This window comes from Kazachstania africana, chromosome 1, assembly GCF_000304475.1.
Source record: "Kazachstania africana CBS 2517 chromosome 1, complete genome".
NCBI classification, from domain to species: Eukaryota; Fungi; Ascomycota; class Saccharomycetes; order Saccharomycetales; family Saccharomycetaceae; genus Kazachstania; species Kazachstania africana.
Window position 1 is genome coordinate 1,415,378 of NC_018940.1, and position 12,019 is coordinate 1,427,396.

General features: G+C 36.5%; 5 protein-coding genes across 5 annotated transcripts; 4 read left to right on the forward strand and 1 right to left on the reverse strand.

Moving 5' to 3' along the window:
• Window positions 1-242: 242 nt before the first annotated feature.
• Window positions 243-1,844, forward strand: DDR48 (DNA damage-responsive protein 48; the record flags this gene model as incomplete). The annotated part of the gene is made up of 1 exon (XM_003955224.1): window positions 243-1,844. One exon carries the CDS (start codon window positions 243-245, stop codon window positions 1,842-1,844), a length of 1,602 nt encoding a protein of 533 aa, XP_003955273.1.
• A 1,984-nt stretch (window positions 1,845-3,828) lies between these two features.
• On the forward strand, window positions 3,829-7,911 carry ECM5 (Ecm5p; the record flags this gene model as incomplete). Its single annotated transcript, XM_003955225.1, has 1 exon — window positions 3,829-7,911. The coding sequence occupies one exon, from the start codon at window positions 3,829-3,831 to the stop codon at window positions 7,909-7,911; it is 4,083 nt and encodes a 1,360-aa protein (XP_003955274.1).
• A 686-nt stretch (window positions 7,912-8,597) lies between these two features.
• KAFR0A07060 (cation diffusion facilitator family transporter) lies at window positions 8,598-10,112 on the forward strand (the record flags this gene model as incomplete). Its single annotated transcript, XM_003955226.1, has 1 exon — window positions 8,598-10,112. One exon carries the CDS (start codon window positions 8,598-8,600, stop codon window positions 10,110-10,112), a length of 1,515 nt encoding a protein of 504 aa, XP_003955275.1.
• A 232-nt stretch (window positions 10,113-10,344) lies between these two features.
• Window positions 10,345-10,788, reverse strand: CHP1 (ribosome-associated Tef1p biogenesis chaperone CHP1; the record flags this gene model as incomplete). The annotated part of the gene is made up of 1 exon (XM_003955227.1): window positions 10,345-10,788. The coding sequence occupies one exon, from the start codon at window positions 10,786-10,788 to the stop codon at window positions 10,345-10,347; it is 444 nt and encodes a 147-aa protein (XP_003955276.1).
• A 364-nt stretch (window positions 10,789-11,152) lies between these two features.
• On the forward strand, window positions 11,153-11,977 carry FPY1 (flavin adenine dinucleotide pyrophosphatase; the record flags this gene model as incomplete). The annotated part of the gene is made up of 1 exon (XM_003955228.1): window positions 11,153-11,977. One exon carries the CDS (start codon window positions 11,153-11,155, stop codon window positions 11,975-11,977), a length of 825 nt encoding a protein of 274 aa, XP_003955277.1.
• Between the last annotated feature and the right edge of the window lie 42 nt (window positions 11,978-12,019).

Sequence of the window (12,019 nt, forward strand, 5' to 3'; positions counted from 1 at the left end):
GGAATATTATTTTCTACACGGAACGGAATGGTTGACACATTCCCCGGAGTCCTCGAGATCAAATTTGAAAAACATCAAATGACACCCTGCACTATGTTACTTACATTTTGCAGGGTTGCGTAATTTTAAAAGACAGGGGGTTGTTGAGAAGTTGATCCAAATATATAAATAGCAGAAAATAATTGTATCGTGTAGTTGGCAGTAAAACACTCGATTGATACAGTAAAATAGAATAATCAAAAATGGGATTTTTCGACAAGGTTATAGAGTTTGCAACTGAAAACAGTGATAGGGGAAGCAGAGAAAATAATAACTCTGGATCTTCTAATGATAGAAATGACGGTCCCAATTTTACTGGGAATGATAATAATTCCTCTGGATTTTCAAACAATAACAGTAACGATTCTGGTGACAACAGAAACAGAAACGACAATAATGATTTTCTATCAAAGGCTGAAAATCTAATCGGCCAAGAAAATGTTGGTAAAATCAAGAATAAAGTTGGTGAGAGTAGGTTTGAAAAGTTTGAAGAGACGGTGCGTGATAAGTTTTCTAAGACCTCTTTGAATGATGACAATAACCAAAATAAGCAATCCTCAAGCGACGAAGGCAAGGGTTACTATACAGGGTCAGCAGCTGAAAGAAATAACTCTTCATATGACAATGAATCGAGTCCAAACAAGTCTTCTTATGGCAATGATTCCTATGGCAACGATTCTAACAGAAACAAGTCTTCTTATGGCAATGATTCATACGGTAACGATTCTAACAGAAACAAGTCTTCATACGGGAATGATTCTTATGGCAACGATTCTAACAGAAACAAGTCTTCTTATGGCAGCGATTCCTATGGCAACGATTCTAGCAGAAACAAGTCTTCTTATGGCAGCGATTCTTATGGCAACGATTCTAACAGAAACAAGTCTTCTTATGGCAGCGATTCCTATGGCAACGATTCTAGCAGAAACAAGTCTTCATATGGCAGCGATTCCTATGGCAACGATTCTAACAGAAACAAGTCTTCTTATGGCAAAGATTCATACGGTAACGATTCTAACAGAAACAAGTCTTCATACGGGAATGATTCTTATGGCAACGATTCTAACAGAAACAAGTCTTCTTATGGCAGCGATTCCTATGGCAACGATTCTAGCAGAAACAAGTCTTCTTATGGCAGCGATTCCTATGGCAACGATTCTAACAAGAACAAGTCTTCTTATGGCAGCGATTCATACGGTAACGATTCTTATGGCAACGATTCTAACAGAAACAAGTCTTCTTATGGCAGCGATTCATACGGTAACGATTCTTATGGCAACGATTCTAACAAGAACAAGTCTTCTTATGGCAGCGATTCCTATGGCAACGATTCTAGCAGAAACAAGTCTTCATATGGCAGCGATTCCTATGGCAACGATTCTAACAGAAACAAGTCTTCTTATGGCAGCGATTCCTATGGCAACGATTCTAACAAGAACAAGTCTTCATATGGCAGCGATTCCTATGGCAACGATTCTAACAAGAACAAGTCTTCTTATGGCAGCGATTCATACGGTAACGATTCTTATGGCAACGATTCTAACAAGAACAAGTCTTCTTATGGCAGCGATTCATACGGTAACGATTCTTATGGCAACGATTCTAACAAGAACAACTCTTCTTATGGCAATAATTCATACGGTAACAATTCCTACGACAACGATTCTAGCAGAAACAAGTCTTCTTATGGTAATGATTCGTATGGCAACAACTCCAATAGAAACAGGTCTTCCTATGGCAATGATTCTTACGCTGATAATGATAGTAGTCGTCGTCACGACAATAGATCAGGCAGAGATTGGTGATTCTCAATTGAACAATATTCTGATGAAATTTCTAGGAACATGATATAACTAAATATATATTTACTTCTACGTATCAAAAAAGCTTCATACTATTTAAAACATCAGTAGCTTAAGAAGTACCACGGGTGCTATCTCCATTAGTACCCTCGCCCTGTAACTTCTTATATGCTTCATTATTTTGTTGCTTTCTTTGCTCTCTTTCCTCATCAGAAAGCTCTCTGTCTGGTTTCAATTTACTTAAATATGCACAGGCAACCTGAGCATCACCACTCAGCTTATCTTTAGCCTGAGCAAACATCATTTTGAAATCGTCTTTTTCACCACTCATACTTATATTCAGTTTTACATAGTTTGATTCGAGATAAAACTTGTTATATTAGAATTTGAACATTTACGCAACTAATAATTTTATGAAACTAAATATATAGTGCGAGTCAGTAATTGGTATATTATGAGTGGTTTATTCGTAAATCGATTAATTCGACGAACCGAAGACTGCTTCCAGCCACAGGCGATGAGGGGTACGCCTACCGTCCAACGTCATGTCCATCGGATAAAACATGTATACCTCATAGCCTCTGCTCCTATACCATTACGTTTGTCAATAGATCCATAACATCCCTGAAGTTCTGAAATAATCCGTCATGTTGCTGTTGCACCCACACGGATCAGTTGGTAAAAGGTGAATTTCCAGAATAAGGGCTTTCGGAGGCTGAACGTAGAGACTTCCCAAACCCACGTATTAAGGGTTCTACAATCGCATAGGGTTATCTCCCCCTGTTATCCGGACCATTTATTATGGATGTCTTGTCGTCATTAATGGTCAGTACGGCCGTCATGGATGGCTGTTCCAGTGGTATTTCAAGCCGATAATAAGGTATACTGGGTATGGCACTGCGGGAGACGTAACAACTGCAAACATCCTTTACAAGCAATGGAAGGGGATAATCGTCCTATCGGATTGTTGCCATTGCAGCCATAATATAGCTCATAGCCTTTGACATATATAAGAGGAGGAAATATGTTGTCTTGCATTGTAATGTCCTCTAATCTCCAATAACTCATCATAAAACTCAACCAAAATACAACAAAATACTTATTGCTTTGCTTTAGAGATGTCTAACCTAATTAACAAATTTGCTGATAAATTAACTACCAGTGGTAATGAAGAGCAACAACATGACAAGGACCCAAGAAAACAAAAAATGAAGGGCCAAGGCTTTTTCGAAGATGACAATGCCTACGGTGGTCAGAAGAATATGAACGACGAAGATGTTGACATGGATAGAGATACAGAAGTCAGACAACCAGCTGGCAGAGGTTTCGCCAATGACTGGAAAGCTACTTAGCTGAAATAGCATTTATTTCTCTTCGTTTTGTATTAATTTCATGCATACACCATGGTACTATCCAAAATCTCTATAATTCACATATATATATTTATGAAATACTTATGTTTTTAAAAATATTTTTAAATGCATTTGTGAGTCTTCACTACTCCTTGACTATGCCATCATCTCATCTATCAACTTTTCTGAATATGCCTTCTCGGTTCTTGCAATATTGCGCAGGTTTTCGTCAGATGGATTTCATAGAAAAAGTGAAAACTGAAAATTAAGTCTATAAAACTCTGCCATTTATCTTCTCAATCTACATATTAACTTGAAGTCTATTGATTGAATTTTCTCGTATCGGTGAGATATGAACAACAGAGAATCAATAACAAAGATATCTTTTCTTCTGAATGACAGAGATGTTAAACCAATAGGCAATAACACTGCAACTAGTACTTCATCTGTGAAAGGGAGTGCCCAAAATCACAAGACCTCTTTATTGAACCCTTCTGCAACTCCGTCATCTATTCTTCCAGACTCTGACAGTGGGGCTAATACTCCAACTCTTACGGCTTCAAAATCAAGTTCAAGTGAAAAGATTGCAGCAGATCACTTATCTTTCCCGCAGACAAGCAGGTTTCAAAGGGGCAATGACATATCTTCCAACTCATCTTCCAATCAATACTACAATCCTTACCTTTATACACAGAGTAAGTCGAGGGCAAGTGCTCCATTTGACCCATCTCAGATCGACTCCATCACGCTCTCTTATCCCGACAGAGAAATGCCAGTCAGAGTATATCATGAAAAAATCCGGACTGTATTATTATATTACGAGGGATTCTGTACCAACTTTTATCCTGAAGAAGCATGAAATATCAGATCCCATTCAATTTTACGAATCTGTAACAGATCTAGGAAAGAGATATGGTTGTATCAAATTGAAGTTTACTTCTGAAGAAAGTAATGCTGTGGATATGGTCACCAAATTGGACATCAATTTTGAAAAATTCTGGTTCAAAGCAAGAAAGCAGTATTTGAAACCATTGAAGAATGAAAATGCAAGAATACTGAAGTTTTATCGTAATTTATATCATTACTACACCAGCATAAAAAAATCTACAAATTTCATAAAGATTCCAAGCATAGATAAGAGAACATTAGATTTATATCGATTGCGCAAATGTGTACATCTTCGAGGTGGTTTCGATGCCGTTTGTCAAAAGAAACTTTGGGCTCAGATTGGTAGAGAATTGGGTTATTCTGGGAGAATAATGAGTTCTTTATCTACTTCTCTAAGATCGGCTTACGAGAAAGTCTTACTAGAATTTGATCTATACGAAGATTCTCACAATGATGGCAATGTTACCAATAATTTAGAACCCAAATCACCAGCAAATTTGACACCGCCATTAGAAGAACCAATAGCACATAATGAACTGAAAAGAAAAAGCTACGAACAAAACGATACACACTTCAAAAGACACAACTTGGGTAGGACGATTAGCACCCAACTCTCTTGTGAATTAGGAGGTATAGAAGACACATTTTTCAGGATCAGAGATGTCAAAAAGTCAAAAAAGTTTCCTACAAAATTTGAATCCCTTACAGAAGAAAGAATAGGCTACACTCAATCTAACAGAGCCACTCTTCCTTCTTATGATTTCAATTTTTGGGAGACAGGGCTGGAGATATATGATAATGATAAATTTGAAAGTAAAAGTTCCCCATTATATAACATTAAACAATATTACGAAAAAAGCCAAACAGTGTTTCAAAAAGTCAAAGAGGAATATCCTGACAAGTTTAGCGATTTGCTGGCAAGTGAGTCAAATCTCTCTTTGGAAAATTTTGAAGATCTATACTGGCAATTATTATCCAACCAAGATAACGACTTGGAAATAGATTCTGGCCTGGCTGTTTCATCGAGAATACATGGTGATGATTTAGCACTTCCTCCTTATCATGGTTTAAATGGTCACAACATGTTGAACAAGTGGAGATTGAAGGATCTCCCTCTAAATGAAAATTCATTAGCTAAATTCATGGACATAGATTTAGGTGGCCATACCATTAGTAGGTATGACATTGGCATGCTTTTTTCCATTCTCGGCTGGTCAGTGAATGATAATTTTGTTCCATCAATCAATTTCAACCATCTTGGTTCATCTAAAGTGTGGTACATAGTCTCTGAACCTGACATGGAAAAATTTGAAAATCTTTTAGATAAAAATTGCCAACAAAATCCTGAAATTCACAACGAAATATATGAAGAAGCGTTCGAAAGATCAGAATTTTTCAAATGTTACAAGGAAAATAGTTTTTACGGCGATGCTTCCATAAGTGATAATGTTGAGTTGAAGTCTTCCCATTCATTGAATAATTTGCAGTTGCATCCTGATATGATTCTCTCAAATGGGATAAAATTACGCAAGGTTATCCAGGAAGCAGGCTCTTTCATTTTTAAGTTCCCCAAATGTTACACAAGTAGCATAAGTAGTGGGTTTCACGTATCTGAAACCGCTCATTTCATGCCTAAATCGTGGTCACAATACGCGATTGATGGTACCAACTGGCTTGCACAAAATCGCATTTTACCCAGCATAGATCTGCATAAATTTCTCATGAACTTGTTGTTGTATTCTGAAGATCAAGACATAATAAATTACTGCGAGCGCTTTCTTCGCAATTATATACAAAACGAGTTACAAAATAGGATGAAGATAAAGAAGTTATTGAACAATATAGACATCATACACAATTGTTTGGATTTTACTTCCACCAGTTCATTAAAGAGTACTGGTTTTTCAAAAGTTGTACTATCGCATGACGCAGATATCATTAATCTTTCACTAGAGGAATTTTTCGATTTTTTCAAAGGCCAGTCTGATTTTTTGAATCCTGATCAAGTCCACATTTTTAATAAGCCATTATCTCTTTTCCAGATCTCTTTGCATGTCCGCTACGAAGACAAAATGTTACAAAATATATTGGATAGTGTTTATAATGCAAGGTTGCACGCTAATGTCCTTGCATTTTCATCCTCAGATGTGGCCAGCCGGTTGGAAAAATTAGTCAATTCCAAATATGAGGACCGAGCTATTCCTTTAGAAGTATTACAAAAAATGCTACAGGAAACTAATGCTAGAGATCCAGCGTACAAAGCTTTGAACGAACTTGTTCTAAAATCTCAACTTTTACGTAGAGACTGTCAAAACATACTCACCGTTTTGAAAAGGCTTCAAGATAATCATAAGCCCAATGTTCCGGTGATGAGTACCTTGCAAGTTGAATTGTTAGAAAAATCGCCCCTGAGCCTGCTTTCATACAAGCTCTTCTCTTGCATTAAAAAAGTGCAAGAATATCCAGTAACATTCGAAGAACTTCCCCGATTAGTCAAACTTCATAATGAAACCATTGAGCTCGAAAAAAAAATATATGGACTCAGGAATGCCTCCACGACTCTCGATGAGTTGCTGAAATTGTATGATATGTTGTTTTTCTTACCCATTATGGACGAGCCACAAAATGAACTGCTAATTCACATACATAAAAGCATATGGCTAAAACTTTTTGAGGATGTGTTCATCTCAGATGATCACAAATCCCCTTATAGTATAGACGAACTATATTCATTTTTTGATTTTGGAGTAAAGTATTGTGGAAGTTCCGAAATAGATAAATTAGAGATAGTCAGAAGTCGTATTATTATGATTCAAAATGTAGTCCAACGCGTTAAAAAGATTATGAGGAATGTCAAACTAAATGCAAAACTTTCAATATCTGATGTAAAAGAAGTTTCTTCTATAATTCAGACACAACACGTTCCAATCGATGAAAATGTAAAGAAGCTACTTGATGATATTTTGAATGGAGTAGAATCAATCAGAAGCAGTATGAACCCTTTATGGGACAAGTTATCCATCAATAGGCCGTTTATTGATGAGATTGATGATTTGATTAGGAAGAATTCAACGGATTATTTTAAACTCTCATCTAAATTCAATGGTTCCGAATCAGATAAAAGAATTTGTATTACTGAAGCAAGGGAGAATGATATGTTGACGAAGCAAGTGAAAACATGCAGATCCTGGATTTTCGATTTCAACAAAATTGTAAAGAAACATAAGCTTGACAAATTGCTACCTACGGTTTCAAGATGTCTGGACTTGGAAACAGATGCATGCATATCTTATGAGGACCCAAATACAATACAAACTTCATATTGTTTTTGTCGTCAAGGCGACGTTGGTACAATGGTAGAATGTGAACTATGCAAAGAATGGTACCATACCACATGTATTAACAAAGGGAATTGGTCTCTTCCGGACGATCCACGAAGTGCTTTTGTCTGTTCCATCTGCAATATCAACTTGAATACAGCCATTCCCCCTCAGAATAAGATAAACTTTGGTAATCTGAAAAGTATTGTTATTGATTCTTTAAAATTAGAGGTTATTCCTGAAAGAAAAATTCTACAAAACCTTTTTGAACTTTTCCACCTAGCATTGACATTCAGAAACGAATTGGAGACTGTCTTATTTGAAAATGGTGAGATCAATACAAAAAACTCACTTCACAAGATCAAGTTTTATATAAGAAAGGCAGAAGGCTCTTTCTGTGAGTTTATTGATCTGTTAGGCCCTCTAAAGAGATATTGCCACCACGTTGATAGAGAAAAGTTTGCTAACTTACAAAACAGTGGTTCCATCATCGTTACAGGCAATGAATGAATGAGCAAACACTGTAAACTTTTGTTTTTTTGCATTGTTTGCATGGGAAACATGTCAGGACAGTATTCAAGAGATACTTAAGTATACAGAATTGTGTAACTAAGATAAATCTATTATGTTTCATATGAAATCTTCCCTCTCTATAGCAACGAGCCAGCGAGCGTGTCGTCATCCCGTTGATATAGGTTACCGCGATCTTCACAAAAAAGACAAAAAAAAGGCTTAAACGACACGGAGAAATCGACGCAGGACAAAATCGGACCCTGCAGGATGTGAAAGAATAGGACGTAGATTGCAGTCCGCAAATACAGGAATTATATAGCTTAAAAAAATTAATTGATGACCGTGGCAATAATGCTCGAGCAATGTACTGGCTAATGGTGTTAGCACTTCTAACCTTGACGGTAGATTTCTTAGAAGGCCTTAAATTATCTCGAAAATGTTTTCTTGGATTTTTCTTTGAAAAGGCGCATTATCTCATCCCATCCGAAATCTTGATAATCGCTTTTTCAAGAGCCCAAGAATGGTAAAAATTTTCAACCTTCAGCAAACGATACATACTTGGGTCATCTTGGTGATACAAAGGGATATCGATAACTAACGGGGAGCATTTGTTTGATATAAAGTAGAACATTTCTCGTTTGACTATATTCAAAATTTAAGCTCGGCAATACAACGGGATAATCATGATTAACGTAGCTATTGGCAAATCATGTCCGGTATTGAGAACATGTATCCAGCGGTATTCTTTTAGGGTGGTAGTGGCAAGGGACCACTTCTGTGTTCATAGGAATCGCTCGTCAAGAAGTTATACTAGCTCAGATTTGGCATCAACGGAGTCGCGGGTTAATAAAGCCAACAATTCCAAAGTAAAGATCGAAAATATCGGAGCAAAGAACTTTCAGACATCAAATAAAGCAATCAATTTAGTAAATGGCAACAATTTTATTGCCCCACCACTAAAAGTTGAAGATGAATCATTTTTAAAATCTTTGATGCAAGGTGTATATTCTCACACACATAGCCATGACCAGGTACAGAATCAAAATCAAAATCATTCGCATTCTCATTCACATTCACATGGACCTAATCCTCTTCTAATACTAGATGCAGGAGAAATAAGAAAGAACGCTGGTGTTCGAATAACTTGGATAGGGTTAGGTGTCAACGTCGCCATAGCCATCGGAAAGTTTATAGGTGGTATAGTATTTCATTCGCAGGCTCTGTTTGCCGACTCCGTCCATGCAATGAGTGATATGGTGTCGGATTTTCTAACTTTATATTCTGTGCGCTTGGCAGCAGATAAGCCTACCCCAGATTATCCGTACGGTTATGGTAAGATTGAAACTGTGGGATCATTAGCAGTATCTACTATTTTAATGACAGCAGGCTTGTCCATTGGCTGGTCCTCTCTATGTGCTCTCGTTGGTCCTGTCTTACCACAGATAGTTATAGAAACTTTAAGCTCTTTCGGTGGACATTCACATGCGGAATCTCTCACACAGGACGTTACAAATATTAATGCTGCATGGATTGCTGCCGCTTCTATTGCTGCGAAAGAATGGATTTTCAAAGCTACGAAAAAAGTGGCCATTCAAACGAATTCAAATGTTTTAATGGCGAATGCTTGGCATCACCGCGTCGATTCTTTAACATCATTAGTGGCATTAATTACAATAAGTGGTGGATATTTGTTTAGTATGCAATCTTTAGATACATTTGGTGGTCTTCTAGTCTCAGTTCTTATCATCAAAGCAGGGCTTGAAGGTATGACTCTTTCTCTAAAGGAACTGGTTGATCAATCCATACCAAGCGATGATCCTAGACACTTAAAAATAGAGCATGTGTTGAAGGACGCTATAAGCAAAATTAATTCAACACAACACGGTGTACAAGCATATAGTTTACAGAATATGATGGTTCTTTCTTCTGGTCCAAACCTGAGAGCTCTCTCCAAGATTGAGGTACCATTCATTGACGATATTGATGCACGTCACACTATCAAAAATTTAGAAAATACAACGAGCTACCTACGAAAGGTTCTCTATAAGAACGTTCCAGAGGTTAAGAAATTACAAATTGAGTTCGTACAAGATAACTTTTATGCACCTAATGATACGATTCAAGCATCCGATTCATCTGATGAACAAAATGCTTTACCGACGAATAGACATACTCATTCGCATATGAAACATAGTTAAACTCGTCACATACTATCAGATGTGCAAAAATGGGGTGAAAAAAATATATATTTAACGACGTTGTAGTAAAGCCAGAACATTATTTATTGGCCTTCTCACTGATGGTCACATACATTGAATCGTAGTAATAAACTTTGATTTGATGATATTTATTTAATTTATTTTATACTTATTTATTTATTTATTATAGAAAAATATTAATACCATGAGATGCATAGTTCTCTATAAAAAACTATTTACCATAAATCCAGTCATTGAGTTTTTGTCTGTTTCTAGCAATTTCGAAAGCATAGAATTGGATTCTCACAACGAAGATAGCTGTATCTTGACCATATTCAGCATTGGCATCAGTTCGCAAAAGGGTACCAAAATTGTAATCTTCAACTTTTCCTTCGAATAACGTACAGTATTTTCTCCATCTATCTTTGGCTGCTGGAGTCTTCAATTCATCTTCGGTAAACTTCTTTATTCTTTCGACGTCTTTGTATTCTGGAAAGTGTTCGATAAAAAGACTGTAGATTTCATCGTCATATTTGGTTAGACGTAATTTGGAACCTTGCAACTTTATTAACAAGTTCCAATAAGTTTCTGCTTGTTCTACAGCAATAACAGCAAATTGTCTTTCAATATCTTCTAAATTATCAGCAGTTTCGGCATCAAAAGTATTCATAGACATCGTTTGCGTTTTCAATAGAGTTGATCTAGTATAGTTAGTGGTCTAATTAATATACCTAATGGCAATGCATATATATAAAGCTCATCGCATTGAAATATTCTCTCTTTTCAATCAAAAATTTCAGAAATTTCGAAAAGAAAAAGTAACAACAATCGTTAAAGACGATTTCGGAATTATATCGATTTAAGATGTTCCTGGAAATAAATACGGGATCTTATGTAATGAAAGTTGTATTATATAGGGCTTTTTTGATTGACCAGTGAGAGATCTCAGATTGTTTTGGTGTCATTCAACTGGGCCTTATTATTGCAATTGATTCGTTGGAGGAGAAAATTGCTTATTTTTTTTTCACAATTAGAGTGATATGTCAAAAATTAGCGCTGCATGCATAATTATAGGTGACGAAGTTCTCAACGGCAAGATCGTAGATACAAACTCTCGTTTCTTTGCCAAGCTCTGCTTCAGTCTTGGTATCAAATTAAGAGAGGTTGTTGTGATCGGTGATGACGAGTCACAGATCATAGAAACTGTACGTAGACTATGGAAACAACACCAGTTTATTGTCACAAGTGGTGGTATAGGTAGTACTCATGATGATATTACATATGAATGCCTGGCAAAAAGTTTCAATCTACCTGCTGAGTTGAATGAGGAATGTAAGAAAAGAATGCAAGAAAAATCTAACCCCGAAGGCAGGTTAAATGTGCAGCAATTAAAGGACTTTTATAAAATGGCTACGCTACCTGCAGGACATACAGTCAAAAATTATTATCCTTGTGATGATCTATGGGTTCCTGTCTGTTCTATCAAAGAGCAAGTATTTATTCTTCCCGGTATTCCACAATTATTTGAAAGATTGTTGGAGTGTATGCTTCCTGTAATTAAAAAAATCTTTGAAGTGAAAGAAAAGGATGCGGAATACATTAGATTTTTTGTGAAAACTACATTCACTGAGTCTCAAATTTCACATCAGTTGAGAATGTATCAGGATGAAGCTTCTAAGGTTTCTGCAGAAATTAAGATTGGCTCATACCCTCATTTTGGCTTGGGCTTCAATACTGTAAGTATATTGGGCGAAAAAAAAGACGAGGATTATCTGACCAAAATAAGAGACCGTGCCATCAAAGACCTGCAAGGGGAAGAATTGCCTGCTGAATTAGAAGACGCATTTTCTAATGAGAGGAAATAAACTTGTATACAGTTATATGCGCATAATGACTGCATCAAAAGA